The 25,046-nt window shown below is 44.9% G+C and overlaps 1 protein-coding gene across 1 annotated transcript in view; it reads left to right on the top strand.

The window, feature by feature from the left end:
* The first annotated feature begins 2,441 nt into the window (after window positions 1-2,441).
* The window catches only part of SKI (SKI proto-oncogene), a 132,083-nt gene continuing 109,478 nt past the window's right edge, over window positions 2,442-25,046 (top strand). Inside the window, exon 1 of the mRNA XM_058161224.1 lies at window positions 2,442-3,863. Coding sequence (XP_058017207.1) covers window positions 2,862-3,863 — 1,002 coding nt within the window. The 5' untranslated portion in view covers window positions 2,442-2,861. The remainder of the gene's footprint in view (window positions 3,864-25,046) is intronic.

Below are 25,046 nucleotides of genomic sequence, written 5' to 3'. Positions count from 1 at the left end.
TTAAAGCTTTCTCAGCACTGGCTTCATGAGAAAATACTGTGCCGTGCTCGCTATACTGTGGCTTATATATCGGTCACAAACATGGCTGGGCCATACCAAATCATGGAACCCATATTAATAGTTTGGGGTGTTGTGTGGCCCAAATTTATGACTGTATATGTCTTTTTCAAGGAAAGGCCTAAACTCGTAAGTCACTTTTTTTCAATGCCGTTGGTACGTCAGACGGTCGCTAAATGAATATTTGAGGTTTATGCGATATAGATATATAGATGTATACTGCAATTTGCTCATCCGTTGAGGTTCAAGTTTTGGTTGCTTTTTTTCCTTCAGGAACTCCAAGCAATGCTCCCGAGACAGCTTATCAACCACGGCCCTGTGAGGTAGGTTGAAAAAACCCAACCCGCCCCCATCCCCCTTGTTTCTTTTGACTGTGAGCCCATGTCAAACCACTAGGCCTTGCTACCTGATCTTTCTAACCAATTGGCCTTTTTTCCAAAAGGGTGGCTGTTAGATTGAGAGTTTCTTTCCTACCGCATTTATCCTTCCTTCCCAGGGCAGTTTTTTTGTGCCAAGACCCAAAAAGTATCTTGTTTAAGGCAGGGGGGGGTCTCCAAACCATGGCAAATTTAAGCCTGGCGGACTTCAACTCCCAGAATTCTCCAGCCAGCAGGAATTCTGGGAGTTGAAGTCCTTCAGGCTTAAACTTGCCAAGGTTGGAGAGCCCTGGGATAAGGGATATCGGCTTGTACTAATTTTTTTTTTATCACAAAGATTGTCATAAATAAAACAACGTATCTTGAAGAATGTATATATATATATATAAGTAAAAAAATATGCATCAACTATATTAATTTGATATAATGAAGGGAACAATAGGACAGGAATGGGAGGCACTTTTGTGCTCTTATGCACGCCCCTTATAGCCCTCTTAGGAATGGGGTGAGGTCAATAGTAGACAGTTTTTGGTTGAAGATTTTGGGATTTTGAGTAGAGACTATGGAGTCAGGTAATGAGTTCCAGGCGTTAACAACTCTGTTGCAGAAGTCATATTTTCTGCAATCAAGTTTGAAGCGGTTGACATTTAAGCTTGAATCTATTTTTTGCTCTTGTAATATTGCGATTGAAGCTGAAGTAGTACTACCTGGCTAGTCTTTAACCTGTCCGCCCCTTTCCACCTGGACTGTGTGTGGATGCCCCTCCCTGCATGCCTGAACATCCCACGTGCTTCCAACCTCCCCCCTCCTCCTCCCCATTTATCCACCCACCCACCCTCCCTCCCTCCCTTTTAAACCCCTTTTGGGAAAGCCGAGCGCGCGCAAAACCCGCCCTGCCGCTCCGTCTTTCTGCGCAGGCCTGAGGTCTGGCAACCACAGGCTTTTTTTTATATCCAACCCTCTTTGGCAGCCTTGTCCAGCCGGGCTGCTCCACCCCCGCTTCTCGCTCTGTCTGTGTAGGGCCCGCGCGCATGTGCGAGGCTTTGCTCGCCTTTTGCGGAACGAGGAGGCGGCGGCGGCGGCAGCAGAGGAGGAGGAGGAGAGGCGAGCCGGGGGGAGGCGGCGCCGGTTCCTGGAAGAGCCCAGCCTGGGGAGTTGGTCACATTCTTGGCTGGCATTCAAGAGCTGAGCAGACACCAACAAACAGAGAGGAGGAGGAGGAGGAGGCGGCGGCGGCGGCGGACGGAGAGGAGGAGCAGCAAGCAGCAGCAGCAAGCAGCAGCGCCCCGCCAGATCGCCTGCCCGCCCGCATGAGCTCAGCGCCGCCCGAGCGTCCTCACTCCGGGCTGGATCGGGCAGACGAGCGAAGGAGGAGGTGAGCAGGACCGGACGGACGCCCCCCGCACCCCACCCCGAGACAAGAGGGGCGCGATCACAAGGACAAACCCCGGTCCTCGGCGGACAGACAGACAGCAGCAGCCGCCGCAGCGATTTTTCTCCTCCCTTCCCCGCTGGGCAAGGGGGACGATCCGGGGGACCCCCGGGATCTCTTCGCCTCTTGATCGGCTTGGTGGCGGACATGGACAGAAGGGCATCGGCTTCCCCGCCGCCAGGAGTTGCCGCTTGGACCTCGGACGGCGCTCCCCAGGGTTACTAACAGCCCGCCCTTTCCCCCCCCCCTCCCTTCTCCCTCCCTCCCTCCAGATCGCTTTTTTATCCCCCCCCCGCTCTTTAGTTTTGGGGGTGGGTGGGAGTGGAGAGGTTTCCCCCCCCCACAGAAGAGTGGGGTGTGTGTGTGTCCCACCCCGAGAGCTTTCTCTCTCGCCCCCTTCTTTTTATAACTTTTTTCCTCTCTCTCTCTCTCTCTCTCCCTCTTCCCCGAAGGTCTAGTTTTTCTCTCGCTTTCCCCTCCCCTGTTGTTTTTTTTTTGGGCTGCGGGGCCGAGAGAGAAATTCTTCAGTTGGTTTTTTTTTTTTTGCACCCCTGAAACTTGGGAGGTGAGAAGAGGGGGGGGCGTCGGGAGAAGAGAAGAAGCGCCCCGCGCACCCAGAAGGGAGGAAAAAAAAAAGAAAGAAAGAAAGCAAGCCGAGAAATGTGAGATGGTGCCTGGCTCCTTCTCGCCCATCCGGCGTTAAGAGAGGACCGCGGCGTCCCATCCGAAGGAGAGGAGGGCGGCTTTTGGGGGAGGGCTGTTTTTTTGAAAACACCCCCCCTCCCCACCGCACCCCCGTCTCCCTTGCGCTTGGAAAAGAGCCCCGAGAAAGAAGCCGCCCTTCCCCAAACCCCCCCCTCCCAACCACCCATCACCCCAGGCTGGAATTGGGGCGCCTTTCCCGCGGGGCCCCCCAGGCAAAAGGAAAGATTCGGCGCCGCAGGAACCAGGGACGCGGGGGGGCCGCCGCCGCCGCCGCCGGCAAGCCGCCGAAGATGGAGACGGTCCCTCGGAGCGGTTTCCAGCCTCACCCGGGGCTGCAGAAAACCCTGGAGCAGTTTCATCTCAGCTCCATGAGCTCTTTGGGCGGCCCGGCTGCCTTCTCGGCTCGGTGGGCTCAGGAGCTTTACAAGCGGGAGAGCGCCAAGGAAGCGGCGGCGGCGGCGGTGGCCGTGTCTTCGTCGTCCTCCTCTTCTTCCTCGGCCGCCGCCGTGGCCCCCGAGCCGCCTCTGCCGCCGCTGCCTCCCATCCCTCCTCCGCCGCCTCCGGTGATGCCGGGCCCTTTCTTCATGCCGTCGGACCGCTCGACGGAGCGCTGCGAGACGGTCCTGGAAGGGGAGACCATCTCCTGCTTCGTGGTGGGCGGCGAGAAGCGGCTCTGCCTGCCCCAGATCCTCAACTCCGTCCTGCGCGACTTCTCCCTCCAGCAGATCAACGCCGTCTGCGACGAGCTGCACGTCTACTGCTCCCGCTGCACCGCCGACCAGCTGGAGATCCTCAAAGTCATGGGCATCCTGCCTTTCTCGGCGCCCTCCTGCGGTCTCATCACCAAGACCGACGCCGAACGGCTCTGCAACGCCTTACTCTACGGGGGAGCCTTCCCGCCGGGCCGCTGCAAGAAAGACCTTTCCGGCGCCGGCAGCGCTTTGGAGCTCGAACTGGAGCTGACCGAGCGGAGCTTCAAAATCTACCACGAGTGCTTTGGCAAATGCAAAGGCCTGCTGGTGCCCGAGCTCTACAGCAGCCCCGGCGCCCCTTGCATCCAGTGCCTCGACTGCCGGCTCATGTACCCGCCGCATAAGTTTGTCATCCATTCCCACAAAGCCCTGGAGAACCGAACTTGCCATTGGGGCTTCGACTCGGCTAACTGGCGAGCCTACATCCTCCTCAGCCAGGATTATGGCAGCAAGGAAGAGAAAGCCAGGCTGAGCCAGTGCCTGGACGAGATGAAGGAGAAGTTTGACTACAGCCATCGGTACAAGAGGAAGGCGCCCAGGGTGAGCAGGGGCTTGGGGGCAGGAGAGGGGGGGGGTCTTTATATTTGGGGGAGGGGAGACTGGGGGTCTTGTGGTGTCCCCCACCCACTTCAAAGGAGGATGCTGATAACTGGAAAGTCAATGGTGGCTCCTATATAATGCCAGGCTGTTGGGATTTCAGCCGACCTCAAAGAGAGATTCGAACTCTAAGCCCAAAGTCCCGCAAGGGAGGTTGCTCAGTGCTTGGGACGTTTACCTCTTGGCAGAGGGGATCTTACCCAATCCTTCAAGCTTCCTTATATCATGCATGGGTCAGTTTTTTGTAGCCTGCTACCTGGTTGGGGCTTATGGTATTCTGACCTTCCTGGAATTAACATAACGGTGAGGACTGTGAATGAATCTTGAAATAAATAGCTAATAACGTTCTTGGAATCTGCTTAAGGCAGTTGTGCTGTGCCAGATGGTCTCTCTCTTTTTTTCTTCCCACTTTTGGAAGCAAGTTATCTCGAGTTCTTGCTTGGGTAAAAAGATGGAGTATAAATCCAAACTATGTGCTTTTCCTCAGTTTTTTAAGTAAGCGTGCAGCTGTACTTCTGGCAAGAGGCTTGTGTGTGTGTGTGTGTATCTCCAAAACTGGCTTTGTGCACACAGCAGAGGCTTACGCTGCTGTGCCAAAACTCAGTTTGCAGTAATGTGGGTGAAACAGAACAACCCTTTGGTGTGTAAAGGAGATTTACAGATGTGCAAAAAAAAAAAAAAGGCTACATCAGCAAGAAAAAAAAATTAAATGGAAAGATACAGATTCGGGATACTATGCATAAGGTGTTTTGTCCATCTTTGGGAACGGGCAGAATGCAGTGACTTTCTATCAAAATAAACCCTTTGTCTTTTTTTTTAATTTGGGGAATGTGGCCGTAGTCTCTCAAAACTTGTGCCCTTGTATCCTTGGGTCAAAGAAAGATATGCGATTATTAGCCCTTGTGTCTTTCTGCATTCTGACATGCACTTGCCTTTCTGATTTCTGGTCTGTTCCCCTCTTGTGTTGTATTTTGTGGTTAAATTTACATAGGGCACGCAGAAAGGTTTGCTGCGCTGCAGTGGCATTTCTTAAAAATGGAGAATTATGTTGCGTAGTTTTCATCGCCCTGCCGGGAACTCTATAAAGTGCATGAACTTTAAGAGAAAGTAGTAGTTAATTAATCTCTTTCCTTCCCAATTTATCAGAGAATTGTCATATTATACATTATTGCTGATTTGAAGAAATCCAAGGTGTTTCTCCCTCTCCCCCCACCTCCTCTCCAGTCATCAGTCTTTTTAGCATTTCACATAGGGAGAAATTTTAACCAATCAATAAACGCATAATCCGAGTGATTCCGATTGTACTAATTCAGTGCACATATAAATACGATTGGGGTTTAGGATGTGTGCACAGACTGTTTATTTTTTGATACCCAGCATTGTCTGGTTGTAAGCTGCCTTGCCAACAATTTTTGTACGTGGGTTAAATATACACTCCGGAAATCGATGTGTCCTAGTCTAGGCTGCTACAGTTACTTTTCAACCATGACAGGCAACTGGGGAAACTGCCCAGCCAAGACAGCTTTGAGAGGACATTGGTACAATATCCTCTTTATTTCATCTGCAAAACCGTGTTCGGTTCCCAGAATCCCTGGGGTTGGTGGTTGGGTGAGAAAGTGGCGCGGTGCGGAAGCCATGCCTTGGCACCAGGCCTAGGGGAATAAAGTAGAAAGGTTAGGGGGGTGTCTTGAAAATAAAATTAAAAAAAAAAAAATCGGTGAAATTTAGTCTGCCTCCCCCATTGCCTTAAAAAAACCCAACAACAACAAAAGGGGAAAAATTTTTAAGTCCCCTCTGGGAGATTTACAAATCTGTAAATCCCAAGAAAATCACCTGATTGCTGGCAGGCAGGTGGAGGTGGGGGATGCCTTCCATAAAGGCGTTTTTTCTCTCTCTCTCTCTCTCTCTCTCTTTAAATTCCTCTGCATCTTATTTTGGAGAAACCCACCCACTCAACCCACAACTTTGAGGCCACTGGTCTGCCCGAAGGGCATGCACCGCAGAGGAGCCCAATAATAAAATAAATAAATTTTAAAAAGGGGCAGAACAAAAAGACATTTTTTTTTAATTCCTCCCTTCCTCCTTGTGTTTGCTCTTGAGTTTCCACTTTTTTTTTTTGAAGAAGAGGAAGCCATTTTCTGGGGGACTTCCCCCCCTTCTTTTCCTTTCCTCCTCCATCCTCCCAGAGCGTCAGTGTGAGAGCTATTGTCAGAACATTGGAGTCTAAAGACTGCACATTATCTCTCCTAGACCAGGCTGGATGCGGCGTTAATAGCTTGTCTCTCTTTGGCTAATCATGGGCTAAAAGTGGCAGTTGGCTTGAATGTTCTTCCTGGGTATGAAAAGGAAGAGGAGGAACAGTGAAAAAAGGATGTATTTGGGGAGGGGGGGATGTACTTTCATTATAAGTCCTAGCATTTTTTTTTTTTTAAAGTGTCAGAAATCTGTTTGCTGAGCCAGGAGTAAAAACTTCAAAATGTACATTTCCTAGCAGATCCGGGTTTATTTCTATAGCTCTGCCAAATAAAGACTCTTAAAAGAAACGAGGCTTTTTGAGTTGCAGAAATAAATTCCCAAAATGGTGGGAATTCTGATTCTGAAAACGAACAAAGGTCGCTCCGAAGTACCCCACGAGGTCATCTAATCCAACCCATGTATTCTTTATTCCAGACAAAAGAGCAAGCAGCAGTAGTGGGAAGCGAAGGGATCTTTACGGCTTTTTAAAAGCGTTTCTTTGATTTCATTTCTCCGGGGGTTTTTTTTCTTTCTTTTTTTTTTTTCAATCTACCATAAAACTTGTGGAAGGTTCTCTTTTTAAGAGAATGCAGGTTAGAAGTATTTTTCCTCCCCCGCGATTCTAAAATTGACCCCATTTGCTTTGGTTTAAACCAGCCAGGACGAGAGAGGTAGACCCCCACAGTTTAAGCCATGTTGTGATTATAGAGTGAACTTGAAGGCTAGTTTTAGCTGCTGCTTCTGCTTTGTGTGAATGCTTGAATTTGGCTGTAAGCGCTTGTATTTTGGGAAGGCCTTGATACCTGCCTCTCAGTTTAACGTACTGCCTTCCATGATTTTTCTCCCTTCTGCTCATCAGATCCTGTTTCCATCCAACACAGAGCCAAGAGAATAGTTAACAGTGCAGCAAATAATCATCTGCAGAATAATAAACCTTGCATATAAGATTGTGGCGAGAGATGAATAACATTAAAATAAAGTTGAGATCCAAGAGGGAGGAAATGGTGGGTGGGGGAGCAGGGGAGTAAATCTCACGTAATCTTGCCCTGGGCTGCCTAAATTTTGGCTTGGCTAACTTCTCTTTCCCGTTTTAACCTTTGCCAAGTACTGTTGTATTGCTTGCGACTGCCTTCACTTACAACAGTCACTTAGCGACTGTTTTTCACACTTATGACCGTTGCAGCATTCCCCAGGGTCACGTGATTCACATTTGAGATGCTTGACCACTGATTCACATTTACGACGGTTTGTAGTGTGTGTGTGTCAAGTGATCCCCCTTTTGTGACCTTCCGTCAAGCAAAGTCACTTAACAACGGTGTCGTTAATTTAACAACTGCAGCAGTGATTCACTTAACAAATGTGGCGAGAACAGTCATGAAAGGGGACAAGATCACTTTAAGGAATGTTTCACTTAGCAACGTAAATTTTGGGCTCAGTTGTGGTCGTAACTCGAGAACTTTCTTATTAACGGGGTTGTTAAGTGAACCTGGCTTCCCCATTGATTTTGCTTGTCAGAAGGTCGCAAAAGGAGATCACATGACTCTGGGACACTGGAACTGTCATAAATACATGCCAGTTGCCAAGTGTATTAATTTTGATCATGTGACCACTGGGACGCTTCACTGGTCCGTTAAGTGTGAAAAATGGTCATAAATCACTTTTTTTCACTGCCATTGTAACTTCGAATGGCCATTAAACAAACAGTTGTATGTTGAGGACTTCCTGTGCTTATTCAGTGATACTGACTGGGGGAATTCTGGGAGTTGAAGTCCGCACGTCTGAAAGCCGCAAAAGTTGAGAAACACTGATCTATGTTTTATTTATTATTTACTGCTGGAGTTAAGCCTATTTCTTTTGGCACTTCCTGGACATTTTAACATTTTTCCTTTATTTTTCTTGGGATTAATCTTTCCCATATGGACTTTGAAATCTCTTTAAAGCCACTGCTGGACTTTGTTCTCCTGTGTTTCCCCTACCTCCAAAAATGTGGTATGTTTCTTTTTCTTGGGTTTTTCTCCCTTTTCCGTGATAACTTTTTGCACAACTCCAGACAAGAGCTGGCTGATTCCTACTTTCTGTTTGTTTGATGATGTGTCTGAAAACAAGAACCCCTTTTTCTTGTGGAACACTCAAATTTCTAGGTATTTTGAAGTGTTTTCCTTTACAGCCTTTTTTTTCTTTGTCGTCATGGTTAAAAGAGCTTATTATAGTGGTTGCCTGAGACATGAAAAAAATACCAGGTTGTCTACTTTTGAACTAATCTGTCTGTGCTTTCCTGCAATTAGCTTCAACGCAAAAATTCTGAAGCCTTGTGGCTGCTGAAATCACCACACTGTATTGAATCTGCATCTAATAACCCTGTTTCCTCAAAAATAAGACCCAACCAGAAAATAAGTCCTAGCCTGATTTTTCAGGATGCTCGTAATATAAGCCCTTCCCCCAAAATAAGGCCCCAATAGGGCCTCTGGTGGCTCAACAGACTAATGCTGTCTGTTATTAACAGCAGCTGCTTGTAATTACTGCAGGTTCAAGCCCCACCAGGCCCAAGGTTGACTCAGCCTTCCATCCTTTATAAGGTAGGTAAAATGAGGACCCAGATTGTTGGGGGCAATAAATTGACTTTGTATATAATATACAAATGGATGAAGACTATTGCTTGACATAGTGTAAGCCGCCCTGAGTCTTTGGAGAAGGGCGGGATATAAATTCAAATAAAAAAAAATATTAAGATTGTCAGCCAAATGGGTGCATTTAGTACCACATTTCCCCAAAAATAAAACCTAACCAGAAAATAAGCCCTAACGCATCTTTTGGGGCAAAAATTAATATAAGACCCGGTCTTATTTTTGGGGGAAACACGGTACTAAACCAGGATACTTTTCTTGGGGAGTATTTCTTTTGCACTGGGTATAGACTGAGCTTTGGCTTAGTGTGATTGTGCAGACTTAGTCATGTTAGCCATGATTTATAGCTTAGTTATGCACCAACCAGGCTATCTGGACTTAATGGAATGTGTGACTTTGGCTGGGTTTACTCTGTTAAGCTGTAATGGCGTGCTATTGTGTTAAAACTAAATACCCGTTTTGTGGCTTTGCACGTATGCTAGCTAGTAAAGGAGAGCACCCTGCTGGATTTCCCTCATTTGCAAGTTGATTTCACCACCACCCCTTTTTTTCTCAGAATGTGCCTGCTTAGCAAACTTTTCCAAATTCAAGAAGGCGCTTTTTTTTACATATCGTCATAGGTCTGCAAGAAGGACAAGTAGCTGGTAGAGAGAGCACTGTTTAAAGATCATGGTCAGATTAGTGTTGTATGTATGTATAGTTGTTCTTTCAACTTGGCACATTTCGGGCCTGTTGGGACTTCAGTTCCCAGAATCCCCATGGCCGCGATCAGAATTGTGGGAAACGCAACGTCCATACATCTGGAGTCGGGCAGATAGGAAATAGTGATGTTTTTTTCTTAAAAATGCCTTGCCCTAGGTCAAGTTTTACGATAAAGTAAGTTACACGTCGAACCTAAGAAATGGCAACTGTGCACATTTACAAGCAGCGCTTACGACCACAGTTGAGCCCCAGATCTGTGTTGCTAAGCGAGGCAGTGGTTGAGTGAGTTTTGCCCAATTTTACGACCTTTTTTGCCACCGTTGTTGAGTGAATCGCTGCAGTGGATAAGTTAGTAACCTAGTGGTTTAGTGACTCGACTGACTCTGCCTGTCAGAAGGTGGCAGAAGGGGATCACGTGACGCCGGGACACCGCAACAGGCACAAGTACATGCCAGTTGCCAAGTGTCCTGGTTTTTGATCACGTGACCACGGGGATGCTGCAGTGGTCGTCAGTATGAAATATGGTCATAAGTCACAGTGTTGTTGTAACTTGGAAGGGTGACTGAATGAATGGCTCCAGTTGAGGATTGTGGGTCGTCCTCTACGAACAAGTGCAGCCAAAGGATCTTGTATAAGGGATAAAAGAAAAAAGCGGAAACCAGACCCTGCTGGAGGGAATATCGTTTTTTGAAGTGATCTTGAGAGACAGTTTGCATGTTTGGGAGCCAGGAGCAGTTATCTAGCCACCTGAAAAGTAATATCGGTGGCAGGGACGGAAGAAAGAACGGCAACACAAGCTTACTCCCAGTAGAACCTTGGAGCTGCTCCACGCATTGGCAGAGACGAAAGCGCGCATTCGTATCAGTCCGTGATGGAGAACCTACGCCACGCGTGCCCAAAGTAGCACGCAGAGTCATGTTGCCTGGCACGTGCGGCGTCACCCGTTCTTCTTCCGGGTTTCTGGCGTGCATGTGCATGCTACGATCAGCTGGCCTTTATGCGCGCGGCACTGCTTGAAACCGGAAGAGCTGGTCTTCCGTTTTCCAGGGTGAGCATACGCGCTGGCTAGCTGTTTGGCGTGTGCGCATGCGCGGCAGTAACCTCAAGACTTGCTGGCCGGAAGTACCTTATCCGCCGTGCGCATGCTCCCTGGGCAGCACCTCTTCCTGGTTGCGGCTCTGATGAGCGCACACGCACGAAGCATATCACTAGTATAAGGCATAAACCCATAAAGGAGCGCCTGTCTTGGGAAGAATAACTCTTCCAGTGCAACTCTTTTGGGTAGATTGTTTCTCAAAACAAACTCTTCTTGAATTGCAACCGGAGGAGGGCGGGGGGCTGTGTTTTTTGATGAATAAATTACCATGAACTGCAGGATACTGACCCCTGCGTGCTTTATTAGTGAGCACACTGTGTGTGTCTTTTTAACAAGGCTGTAGACAGACAACCCATTTTGTGCTTGGTGTGAGACGCAAACTTATGCACCCTTCTCCAATGTGTGCTGCTCTCCAAATATTGCCAGGATGGCGCATCTTTGGAATCTGCGGGCAAAATTCCCTTGCCGCACAGTCAATATATCTGGGAGCATCAAATGAACAACAATAATAAGTTTTTCAATTGGGAAAGTATAATAAGCTATTGTTGGAGGACGCATCCCTGATCTTCCGGAGCATGGTTATATTTTATTTTGCATTTGAAGGAATACGATAGAAAAGCCTGAATACTGCGATCGTTTTATAGAAAGGAATGCGACATTTAATCTAATGAATCAATGTGACCTTAAGTGCATGCTAAAGTCATAGGAGAGGACATTATCTGTTGCACTGGATGGAACACCTTTTACGTAGCAGATTAAAGATAGAAGAAATAAATATCTTGCTTCAAAAATCCGGTATTTTCTTTTTTGTGTGTGAATAAAAAAGGATGGTCCAGAGTTGTTTTATGTGTAATCAGATAAAAAGCCTATTCTATTCTATTCTATTCTATTCTATTCTATTCTATTCTATTCTATTCTATTCTATTCTATTCTATTCTATTCTATTCTATTCTATTCTACTCTACTCTACTCTACTCTACTCTACTCTACTCTACTCTGCTTTACTTCTTCCCTATTCTACTCTACTCTACTCTACTTCTTTCCTATTCTATTCTACTACTCTACTCTACTCTACTCTACTCTACTCTACTCTACTCTACTCTACTCTACTCTACTCTACTCTACTTCTTCCCTATTCTATTCTATTCTATTCTATTCTATTCTATTCTATTCTACTCTACTCTACTCTACTCTACTCTACTCTACTCTACTCTACTCTGCTTCTTCCCTATTCTACTCTACTCTACTCTACTCTACTTCTTCCCTATTCTATTCTACTACTCTACTCTACTCTACTCTACTCTACTCTACTCTACTCTACTCTACTTCTTCCCTATTCTGTTCTAATAATTCTATTCTATTCTATTCTATTCTATTCTATTCTATTCTATTCTGTGCTACTCTATTCTGCGATATTCTATTGATACTCCATTGATAAATCAAACTGGGAGAATGTTCTCTTTTTTTAATATACCCATAGGTAATTTTAATAAAACAATTTGACATTATTAAGATGTTCAATCCATTACTATTTTTTTTAACTGAGATACAGCCTTGATTTGAGTAAATCACCCATTGGGTGCTTTTTGGATGATTTTGATTGCAGTCTACTGAAGTCTTAATGAGAAGGTGTCAAGAGTAAAGAAGGCCCATTGGGAAAATTTCTAGTTATACTCAAATATATAGGGGGAAAAAATAGCGCTTACCTATCAGGATATTCTATTTTACCTCCAAGGCCCCTGTTCAAGGAATATTATAGAACATAAGCACATTTTGTTTTAATAGAAGTATGTGAAACGTAACTTCCTTTCCAAAGGTTTAAAGGAAATACATAGAGACCGCTTGAATCTTTGTGGTTGAGGTGTGGAAACATGCCCAGGGACAGAATTTTCCCCCACATGTCTTTAGAGTTGAATAAATCGCTATCAGTCACCAATCAATAATAATAAAATAACAGTTGAACAGACGCAAGGAAAAAAACAACAACACAGCCTGGTTGGATTCCTATGATATTTATTGTGTGCCTCAAATCAAGAAAAATGACATTTGTATCCTTCTTTCCCTCCTTTTTCTTTCTTCTTCATTTTTTTTTTTTTTTTGGTTTGTTCTGCAAAGTTCTGCTCGAGTCAGTGGTATCACGTTAAAAGGATAAGGTCATGGACTCTTAATTGCCTCTTAGTTTCCCAATCCCTTTTTTTTTTCTTTTTTCTTTTGGCTAGCCGGTTTGTGTAATGTCTGTCTCAAAACAGTTGAGTAAGGGCATTGAAGCAGCAGACAGGATGTTAAGTGTTAGGCAGTCTGGGTGAAATATAACAGAAGCTCCAGTATATGTTGAAGGATGCAGGCTGGAACCCTTCCAGCTTCAGGTGCTGCCCTTGGAATTTTGCAGAAACCCATCTTTTCGAATTTTAATTTCTGGAGTTTCTGCGAGGCTTAGTCCCCCTCCCTTCTTCTGTTTCCTCTCTTCTGCTCACTGAAATGGTGTTGCACAAACTCTCCCAACCTTCTCATTTTCTTTTTAAGGCTTGCATCATTTGCTTCCTCCCACCCCCTTTCGTCGTTAAACGATGCAAACTTTCAAAAGCCAGAATAAAATCTGTGGATGCCATGAGTTTAAGCGGTGAAACTGAAGCTGCCTTTTTGACTTTGCAAGCAGCAGAAGGTTTCAGAATCTGCCTCAGTTCTGTTCTGCTTAACTGTTCATATGTCTCCTCGTGTGATTTTACAAGGAACAGGTTAATTGTCACCAGTAAATTAAGGAAATAGGGTTCTTCAACTGTGGTTTATCAGGGTAGCTGAGATTTCACATTAGCCTCTTGGTTTAGATTTGCCTGCAGGATTCTTGTATCCCAGGTTACCTTATTTTTTTTGGAGGGGGGGAAACGGCTGACAAGAGCTCCAGCTACAGACATAGCCTGCAGTCAGATAATATTGTTATTTTTTTATGGATGCCCAGAGGCCTCTGTGGAAGTATGATGCTGCCACTTCCTCTCCGGTGTGTTATTTTTCTGAAAGTCTCGGTCAACGCAAAGTCTAGCACCCTGGCCAGTGTTTCAGATACACTGATACCCAGATGTCACACATCTGTGGGGTTTTGAGAGACTTCACCAAACATGCACCCTCTGCTATATGGATTCCTTTTCAGAAGCTTTGGACGCTACTGAGTCTTGGAAGACTTTTAGTGGCGAGAAAAAATAGCCATGAAAATATATGCCTTTTTAGTCTTTTCCTGTGTTTTTTGGTTTATACCTGACCCATAAATCTCTGCTCTGGTCTTCTATGATCTATGACCACTGGAGAACAATCTGTTAGAATTTTTCCCCCCTCCTGTACAGTATTTGTTCCCTGCCTTCTAATAGCTGTGTGGATTTTTGCAAGAAAGGTCTGATAGCCTTTAATCTCACCTTCCGAAGCAAATTTCTCAGTATGTATGATTGCACAAGGAAAGTACCAATGGGCAAGTGTGCTATCATAGCATTTTCTGAATCCCCTTTATAACCATGAAATATATCCTTAATTAATAGACTGTAGCAATAAGATACACTCCACCTCTCTCTCGGTTCTCATTTTTTGTCGCCTCCCTCTAAGCAGGGCCTGTTATGGAGAATATTTGTACAATGTGGTAGAACCAGCAAGCCTGCCGCTCGAGTTTTTCCCCCATCGTGGCAGTAAATCCCTGGGAAAAACCGTGATTTGAAGCCTGTGCAATTGAGTTGTGGGCAAACCCATTTCCTGTTTCTGGTGTAATTATTATAGAAGCCCTTTTTTCCCTCTCTGGGTTAGTTGTCATGTAAGATTGAAAGGGAAAAGGTTTCCCTTTCAATATTCTTTGGAGGCAAAAAATGGGTTTTAAAGAGCATTAACGCCTTTGCAATCTTGGTGTTTTAAGAATATCATGGATAGCCAGGAAAACAAATCTATCCAGAGTTCTAGCTCGACGTACGAATGACCAGGCACAGACTGTAGGTGGCCCTCGACTTACGACCGCAATTCAGCCCAAAATTTCTGTTGCTAAGTAAGAGATTTTTGTTGAGTGAGTTTCACCCCATTTTCACCTCCTTTCTTGCCGCAAGTTGAATCACTTCAGTTGTTAAGTTAGTCACAACCGTCCTAAATATGAGTCAGTTGACAAGCATCTGGATTTTGATCACGTGACCACAGGAATGATGCAGTGGTTGTGTGGAAAAACAGTCATAAGCAGAGGTGTAATTCAGCCAGTTCGGGCGAACCAATAGTGGCGGACCTGCAGGTGTAGGGGCCACCCGCCCGGGCGCAATCCCGTTTTATATCCCTGTGTTTTTGATGTCGGCCACATGTGCGGACGGCTTGCGCGAGCGCATTGCCGTGGTTTATGACGCCACGTATGTATGTGGTTTATACATATGTGCGCATTGCCGTGGTTTATGACGCATGTATGTGCGGATGCTCACATTTCCGGTGCTGGGCGAACCGCTAGTAACAGTAAGTGAATCCCACCTCTGGAAAAGTCACTTTTTTTTCAGTGCCGCTGTGACTTGGAAGGTTTACTAAGCAAACTAATAGAAGTTGAAGGCCATCTGTGTCACATTTTGGACACAGCTTCCATATTTCTGGGCAAGATGGAAGGAAGGAAGGAAGAGAACAACCAGCATGAAGCGGGATCTATATATTCAATTACAGCAGCAATGAATGCTCCATTGAGAGAACTAGAGCATGAGGATGGATCCCCTTGGAGAAAAGTTTCTGTGTTGGTGGTTAAGAATGGACACCAAGACGATGGCACTCCATCAATCAAACCACGTTCTGCCTCCAGAGGCTTCCTAGAAATCGTTTTTTTTGGGGGGGTTACTTACAAGAGGACTTCCTTTGGGCTATTGATAAGTGCGTGCACGTTTTTCAAAACAGAGAAAGCTTTTGGGGTTACGTATGTCTCTTCGGTGGCTCATTTTTGCCGACTTTTTTCAGACAGGAACTTCCCCGTGTGCTGAAATCGATCTTCCAACTTCCTGGATGCCATTTCCTGTTCAGAAAGAAAAGTTTGTTGAGTGGCGCTTCTGACTTGAGTTTGAAGTATTGCTATTTTCCCTCCTCCCTCCCCCATCGTTTGCAACCCGGGATACCCTCCCCACCCCCCACCCCCGCTTTCTGATCTGGGGTGGGGGGGAACCCATTTACCAGAGAATTTCCAGGATCTTATTTAGATTTTTAGTGGAAGGAGGAGAAAACCCACAGAAGGCTGCAGAGCCCAAGGAAAGAGGAATTTTCAGTAAAACAAAAGATGTTCTCCTTAGTCACTTAATAGCTGAAGCAATTAGAGGAATGACACACCCTAATAATAATGGGAATGTCAGCACTTTGAGCAAAAAAATTGAAGCTACTATCCTTTTCCAACAAATCAAACAATTAAAAAAACAAACTAATGCAAACACACAGCTAAACAGGAATCCGTCTTATGGAATCAACAGTCAGAGATTCAGAAATTATATTTTCCCCCCTACTAGCCCTGTGCTTATAAAAAAAAACAAACAAGCCAGATTAAATCTGAGACTATTGATGTGCAGAGTGGGGTACTTTGCTTCTGAATGGCACCTCTCCCACTTTTTTGGGGGGTGGGTGGGGAGGGCAGCTTCAACCATCGCTTTCCCAGTCCCCCAGAGTTTTAGGGACAAGTGCGTATTTTGTGCGGGTTCTGCCTTTACACACACACGATGGAACATTTTTAAAGCAATGTGAGGAGGGGGGAAAAATACTCCATTGCACATAAAACATTTACTGGAGAGAACGTGAGAGTTCTGAAATGAGTGCTAATCGGGGGTTAAGCTTGCCTTCTGTGAAGTTATTGTGAATGAAATAACACTCATGCTTGGTATTTATTTATTTATTTTCCTGGAAAAATGTCATGTTTGCCTGCATCCCAGGTGATTTTTTTTTTTTTTTAAGAAGTGTTGTAAGCTGGTTTCGAAGAACAGCATACAAACATCAAGAGTTCACAGAGTCTCCCTGTCGTGTGTTTGCAATTGTAGGCAGTTTAGGCTTTGTTTTTTGTTTTGTTTTTAAATCTAAGACAGATAAAATTTTAGTCATTCTCTCCAGTTAGGTCAGGAAAGAGAGAGAGAACATGCCCAGAAATGTAAATTGGGCTGTCTTATACTTTATAGACTAGAAATTGAACAACAACAAAAAAACCCTGACGCAAAGCATTAGCAAAAGCATTTTGCTATTTTGCCCGAGAAAATTACCATCGATGTGCCTCGGTGGGGATAGGAGTGTCTTAAAGGAGATTTTCTTTAAACACCATTTCCAGAAAGTCTTCCAAATCTTGAGTTGTTGGCACACCATTTTGATTTTTCTGCTGTATTTTTGCTGGCTTTCAGAATTCAGCTTGAAATGTAAGTTCCCTTTTCTTTATCTAAGCCTGCTCTTCTTCTTTTCCTCTTTTGTTTGGCTGGATTGAGAAGTTGGGCAGGAAATGTACTGGGGGTAACAAATATACATATATATTGTAGGCAGCTTCAATGCTTTTGTTCAATCTAGCTCCTGTTGTTGCAATGCTTTAATTTCCATTTTCAGGGGGGTTTGGTAAGAAAGCCTATAGAGCTAGTCCTCGACTTAACAACAGGTCGTTTAGTGACCTTTCAAAGTTACAACATCACCGAAAAAAGTAGCTTACGACCGTTTTTCCACTCTTACAACCATTTCAGCATCCCCCCACCCTCTGTCAGGGGATCAAAATTCAGAACTCTTGGCAACTGGTTCATACTTAACTTAGGACCATTACTGTATCTCCAGGGGGAGGGCCTTCTCTGTGGGGGCACCTGCCCTCTGGAATGAGCTGCCTCCAGGGATTCGTCAGCTCCCTGACCTGACGCGAGCTAAAGACCTGGTTGTTTTATCGCGCAGGACTGGCCTAATTTTAACTTTATATGGGTTTTAGCATGGTCCTATTACAGTTTTCATTTTGTTTCGGCCGAATTGAATTAGATTTTTAAAATGTTCTTAATTTTTATGTAATCTGTTTTTATCTGGCTGTACACCAACTTGAGTCCTTTGGGAGAAGGGCGGTATATAAATTTAATCAATAATAAATAAAATAAATCTGAAGATCACGTGATTCCTCCTTTTGCGACCTTCTGACAAGCCAAGTTTGAAAAAAAAGGGGATGACATCACCTTGGGAACACTGCAAGGATCATACATCTGAATCGGCTGCCAAGCACGTGAATTTTGATCAAGTGACCCCCCCCCCGGGATGCTGCAACGGTCGTAAGTGTGAAGAACGGTCATAAGTCACTTTTCCCCCAGTGCCGTTGTCACTTTGAACGAACGGTTGTAAGTCGAGGATTAACTTACCTGTAATGTTTGGCATGGCAGGCTGAAGAGAACTTCCCTGTCAACCAGAGGTAGTATTCAGCCGGTTTGCCCAAACTGGTAGTCTGGAAATTGCAGGTGGGCCCGCCCACAATCCGGCTCTATGCCGTCCTATTTAGGCACATTGTTAAGGCTAAGTTAGGGCCTCTGTTGGCTCAGACTGTTAAGACAGTCTGTTTTAAAACACAGCTGCTTGCAATTACTGCAGGTTCAAGTCCCACCAGGCCCAAGGTTGACTCAGCCTTCCATCCTTTATAAGGTAGGTAAAATGAGGACCCAGATTGTTGGGGGCAATAAGTTGACTTTGTATATAATATACAAATGGATGAAGACTGTTGCTTAACACAGTGTAAGCCGCCCTGAGTCTTCGGAGAAGGGCAGGATATAAATGCAAATAAAAAAAAAAATAAGTGCATGCTCAAAAAGCACGCACGCAAGCAAAGCGCAAGCGCACAAGTGGTGCGTGCGAGCGAAGCAAACGCGCCTGGGCGTGCGCTCACATTTGCGAACCGGGTAGGGAAAGTAACCGAACACCACCCCTGCTGTCAACCTATATCAGAGGATTTCCAGAGGCAGTCCAGAGAATAGACAAGGGTCCACTGATTTAGAGCAGAAGGGGAGGGTGGAAGGGAAGGAAGAAAAAAAAAAGAAAATTGAAAACATGGCCTACATAATAGTAAAAACTTGGATTTCCCAGCGCTGCAGTCTGCGAATAGGATATCATTCCCTTCGAATGGGATATATCGTTCAGGGGGCACCTAATCTTAATATAATATAACAACAGAGTTGAAAGGGACCTTGGAGGCCTTCTAGTCCAACCCCTTCTTGCTGAATCGCGCCTGAGACGGCCTTCCACCAAGGCAGCCCATTCCTGATAAGGGTTTTGAAGTGTTTGGAGAGTTGATTTACAGCCCCTCCATCTGGTGCGAAGGGATCGCTTTCAAACAAACATGTTCCTCCCGAGGAGGGAGCCCCCTTTTTCGGTGGTTTTGAGCCTTTTTTCCGCAGTTTTGAGCCTCAGCTGGGCTGGGGAAATCTAACCCCACCTGAAAAGAAGCCACAGGGGAGGTAAACTTGGTTTCCCCTTTATGGGAAAAGCCCTCTCTTGAGAATTCCTGAATGGAGGCTAATGAAAAGCTGGGTTCCAAAGAGGAGAGCTTTTTTCCGCACCACAAAAGAGCAGGCGGGGACTTTTGGAGTGTTGTACATTTTATTTTCCCTGGCCTGTCTCTTCATGCCTGTCATTCATAGGGCCTGAAAAGAGACACCCTTTCTATTTGGTGCACTGAGGGGGGGGGTTGCTATTTGCATGAAAAAAGTTCCTTTTGTTCCCAAGGGGGGGAAGGAGCTGCTCTGGATTTCCCTGCCTCTGAGCATAATCCTCTGTGACATCACAATTAAGTTCCCTCATTGTGATGTCACACACGGCAAGGAGAGAAAGAAGGGGGGAGAATTGAAGGCCGAAAAAGTGGCTTTTCTTCCCTCCCCCCTCCCTCCCCAGCTGTCCCTTCTCTTCTTCCTTCTCTTTTGGGGCTCGGTCTTAAAGTTGGGTACCTCCCTATCCACCCAACCCAGACGCTGCACAGAACTTGATCCATCCTGGAGTTTCCTTTCTAGCGGAAGTTCGGCTTTTCCAGAGCGCGATCCCTTTGCGTGTGCAACAATGTCAAAAACCGGTCTGCGCATGCGTACATGTCGGGCGCGCCTGCGTTCTAGAACCAAGTTTTGGCTTTTCCGGAGCGCGGCCATCACTGCCCTAGTCGTTGCTGCAGAACTAGTTTGCACCTAGCATACTGGCAAGCGAAGGCGTGTTGACGCCTGTTGAGCGACGGTAGAAAAAAAAGCCAGAAGGTTAAAATTGGAAGCCGCACACCCTTAACCCCCTGTCTTCAAAAGGGATGGGGGCAATAGCTTCAAAGAAAAGTCGCTTGATCTACCTTGGTTGGTACGGATGTCTGAAGGAGGGCTTCAGATGCATTCTCGCTCTTTTCATGTGGCTTTTCCCATTCCTTTGCTCCAGCAGAGACAATTCAGAAGCCATTTATGCAACCGTGAAGGTCAACCTGCAATAGAGCGGTTTGTTTTTGGGTGGTTTTTTTTGTTGTCGTTTGCAGAATCCTGGACCGTCTCAAATTTACGTGGTATGTGAACGTACATACATGTGCTCCGTCAACTTTCTCTGCCTTCCTACCAGGCTGAGGACATCCGGTGAATGACAGCACATTGCTAAATTATTTTAAAGGATGAGGTTGGTTGTTTTTTTTGGGGGGTGGGGGGAAGGGAGACGCTTAACCCCAGGGCTATATAGACTTAGGAAGGGCAGAGGCAGCAGCAAAACAACAATTCATGGTTGCCAAAACCTGCCTGGATGTTGAAGAAGTGAACTTGAAGGAGTTGTTTTACCTTTTTAAAAATTTCTCTTCGTGCCCTGGTGAAAACGCACAGGTAGTCCTTGGCTTGCGACCACAACGGAGCCCAAAATTTCTTTTGGTTTAAGAAGTGCAAGGGGAACCTTTACTTTTACCTAACAAATAAATCAATAAATAAAATTTTGTGGGCAGTCCACTCTATAAATGACCCTAGAAACCTAAACGTGAGAAATAAACACGATGATTGACCTCAGTTAACTACCTGCACCTGTTTTATGAGACATGCTTCTTTGGGAAGATGGGATTTGTAGTCCGCCCTCTTGCAGGCTAGCTGGATGAGGAAAGCTGTTGTTGCGTGGTGCGGAATCCAGGAGCTGCTTGTGTGGGAGGGAAGGAAAAATAAACCGTCCTGGTTGAAAAACATTTTACTGATGACAAAAGGATGTTGTGATTGGGTGTGCACAACTGGTAAGCTGGTGGCTTTAGTGGCTTTTTATGATGTTTATTCCACTGGGGTTTGTTTGTTTGTTTGTTCGTCCGCACCGGTTCCCAATGTCTTAGAAGTTTTCCTTCTTGCTGTTGAAGGAAACAAAACAAAAAAAAAGAAATATGAATATACAAGATTACAACACCTTCCTTTCCCTTGGGAAGTTTTTTTCCTCTTGCCCCATGACTCCTGTTTGTTGTTGTTGTTAATGTGTGTGTGTGTTTACCTGCGTGTGTCTTAACTCGATGCTGGGAGGCATATTGGAAGCGCTACCCAAGCCATTTATGCATTTTCGGTTGAACGCGATGCAATTAAGCAAGGTTTTTTTTTAATTAGCAGTTAAAGTTCATGTGCAAAGTATCTTGCCTTTAATTGCTTGACAGTTTTGCTGCAAATTTGCGAAATCCCCCTCCAACTCAACTATCAAAACTGTGATAATATATATATATATATATTTGTTTCGGTTTTAGTAACATTGTTAAATTCCTTGAGAATCTGCTGGGTGCGTTTTTTGACCTTCCTGCTTCTGTGTCTCCATTCATAAAGCTTTTTCACAAAAGTGTGCAGGAGAGTTAAACTGTGCCTGTTAATTGCCTCTAATTAAAATATTGCTTTCATTCTCTCTCTTTTTTTTTTTTAGAATTAAGGCTCTTAGGTGTATCAAATTCCTTCCCTCTCACCCCACAGCCCTCCACAGTTTTTTATACCTCAGAATTGCCTTGCTTTTCCTGGCTTTGATCCGCCTTTTGAAGCACCAATGTCCAGGGGTAACTTGGTTTGGACTGACCTACTTGGGGCGAACACTATTTGATAAACTTGACAGTGCTATAGATTTTTTTATTTTTATATTTATGTGTTTGTTGCATTACAGCTTCATGAGCTCAATTAGCCGTACAGAATAAAACAACCCCCCTTTTAAAATAATAATAATAATAATAATAATAATAATAATAATAATAATAATAATAATAATAATACAAATTTTACATTTCACCACTAGTAAATCTTAACATACAAGCTAGTAACTAGCTGTACTATGTTAAGAATAATTACTGTAAAACAACTTAAAAAAAAGAGAAAATAAAAGAACTTCAACTAAATTTCTACTTACAGTAGCTTAATTACAATTTTTTTAACATTATATCCATAGTTTTATACATCTTTGTTGTCCACACTAACAATTAATAATTAACGTTGTCCATGGGGTTGCAATGGGTTGGACATGACTTTGCAACTAACAACAACAAAATAATATTTCGAGTCTCCTTTATCTTTAATTTTTAAAGTTAATCTGTCCATTTCAGCACAATCCCAAATTTTCCTAATTTATGTCATAATCCGATGGACTGTTTGCATTTTTCCAATATTTCCCAAACAACCCCTGCAAGGTAGTCCAAGCTGAGAAAAACTGACTAGTTCAAATGTCTGTTTGGTGCGATTCTGAGATGGGCTGTGGACTGGGAAGCTGCCCGGATTTCCCTGGCCCTACTCAAATTCTATCCATCATGATATGATGGCTTAATAACAGTTATTGGTGATGGCGGTGAAGGAAAAGATTAGGTAGCATTAACTAAAGGAATGCACTGTTGGTAAATGGTCACATATTAATGAAATTAGCCTCTCTCCTTCTTGACTTTCTGCAAATCCTTTGAGACCTGGTTATATTATCAGTCTTGGGGGTTCCAGGGCACCAGGGAGAATTTTCAATAGCTCCCTTATTATATACCATCAATTCCTCTTTTGTGTGCCTTTTTATAGTTATTTTTTAATTTTTTTTAAATTTGCATTTATATCCCGCCCTTCTCCGAAGACTTAGGGCGGCTTACATTGTGTTAAGCAATAGTCTTCATCCATTTGTATATTATATACAAAGTCAACTTATTGCCCCCAACAATCTGGGTCCTCATTTTATCTACCTTATAAAGGACGGAAGGCTGAGTCAACCTTGGGCCTGGTGGGACTTGAACCTGCAGTAATTGCAAGCAGCTGCTGTTAGTAACAGACTGTCTTAGCAGTCTGAGCCACCAGAGGCCCCTAAATTGTCCCTGCTTTTATATATTCATTGATTTTTAAAAAAAATTAAGGGTAGTAGGCTGCCCAGAGTCACTTTCATGTGAGCTGGGTGGCTATACAAATAGAATAGGATAGATAGATAGATAGATAGATAGATAGATAGATAGATAGATAGATAGATAGATAAAATAGAGAGATAGGTAGATAGGTAGGTAGATAGATGGATGGATGGATGGATGGATGGATACTTTAGGTCTGGGTGTAACTGAGGCAAACTTCCCATCAGGATACTCACCCAGCTTCTCCCAACATTTCCAGTGGGAATCTTTTTGTGCTTATACAACTTTTTTGGAAAGTGCTTTTAGGATATGTATTCCTTATTTAATTCTGCAGCTCAGTAACCCGCAATTGAGCATTGCCAAATGGCCTTGAAGCAGAAATCCGATTAAGCCATTAATGCCCCAATTAAAAGAGACATAAAGGTCCCTTAGTATATTAAAAGGTGAGGAACGGGGATGCATTCCTCCTAGCAGAGAAGTGAAATTGGTTCCTAAGAAAGGCCTTCCATCAGGGGCCCACCTGGCCGAACTCAGAAATAATAATAATAATAATAATAAAATAAACCCCAGCTATTTTCAAAAGTTTCTTTATTTGAGGAACTGATTTATATTTAGTTCAAAGCCTAAAGACATGAAGTCACCATCCAGTGCTTTGAACCAAGCCTGCACATTTTCTTGGGTTAGTAGGACTTTATTAAACCGAAGAGTGATCGATTGGAAACATGCAGAAGAGGTCTTATTAAATTTATACACCTCCTAACTCTTGGGAGAATCTTGAGCGGGTGGATTCCCATTGCAGATTGCCGTTAGAAGTCAGGTGAAATTGGGACAGGGACAGTAAGTGGTTTTCACTTACCTTCGTTACTGGTTTGGAACTGGGAGCATGAGCGTGTGCTTCCTTCACTCGCAAGTGGCGCTTCTGTCCATGCGCAGAACCTCCACGATGACTTCTGGGCAGGTGTGTGGAGCCTCCCGCCGCCACCAGTTCTCCAAAACTGGGGAAAACCGATAGAAACCCACCACTGGACAAGAGAGTATTTTTACCCCATTCTTTCATTGCCTTAAGTCAGGGGTATCAAACTCGGTTGTATGGAGGGCCGCATCAGGGTTTTGTTTGACCTCAGGGGGCCAGGATGGGTGTGGCCAAGGTGGCCGTGACCCGCTCGACATTACTCGCGTCAGGGGTGCCTGTGGGCGGCCCAAATGCTCTTCAAGCGAAAGCGGGCTCCTGTTTTCAGCTGCCAACCTCCGTTTTTGCTGGCCGAAGCACCGCGGGCTGGTCCTTTGCTGTTTCCAGGGCAACCCCGCGGACCAGATCTAAGCATCTCATGGCCTCCCGATTCGCCCCCCCCCCGGGCCTTGAGTTTGACACCCCTGCCTTAAGTGATGGACTTGCAGCCTAAGTAGACAAGTTACGATGCGCAGTGCGCTCCCTGGTTCGTTCCCCAGGTGGACGTCCTCACCACAATACCAAAGAGATGTTAAGGCTTCTTAAAAGCGTGCAGAGAACAGCAACAAAGATGATAAAGAGGCTGGAAGTTAAAACATACGATATGTGTCTACAGAGAAGGATTAGAGGGGACACGATAGCTGTCTACCAATATTTGAGGGGGTCAACCAGCGGGGTGGGTTTCAGATATTATTACCACCGGCATGTGCCTTGCTTGCACGCATGCTTTCCGCGCATGTGCCCGGCCTCGAAAATGTGCCTAAATAGGACGGCATAGCGCGGGGTGGAGGAGCAGGTCTACCCGCGATCTCCGCTATTGGTTCGGGCGAACCGGACCAAACCGGCTGAATACCTCCTGTGGGGTCAACCTATTCTCCAAAGCATTTCGGGGGCAGGAGAAGAAGCAACGGATGGAAATTAATCAAGGAGAGAACCAACCTTAGAACTAAGGGGAAATTTCCTGACAGTGAAAACAGTTAGCTCACCTCCCAAACTTGTGGGTGCTCCTGTCACTGGAGGTTTTCAAAAATATCTATCTTTTCCCCCCTCCCTCCCCTGGAAGTTAGGAGCTTCCCCCATCATTTCGGGGCCTCTCTTGCTATGATCAGAAGCGGTCTCTTCCAGATCGCTGTAACTTCAAGTCATCATTAAAATGGTGTCCAGCAGCTTAATTATAGTTAAAGCTCAGTTGCTTTTTCCATTAAGAAACAAAAGAAAACACAGCTGTGCCCACCCCGTCTTTGGA

The sequence above is a fragment of the Ahaetulla prasina genome, chromosome 18, assembly GCF_028640845.1.
Source record: "Ahaetulla prasina isolate Xishuangbanna chromosome 18, ASM2864084v1, whole genome shotgun sequence".
NCBI lineage: Eukaryota > Metazoa > Chordata > Lepidosauria > Squamata > Colubridae > Ahaetulla > Ahaetulla prasina.
This window is presented reverse-complemented; position numbering and strand designations above follow the sequence as displayed.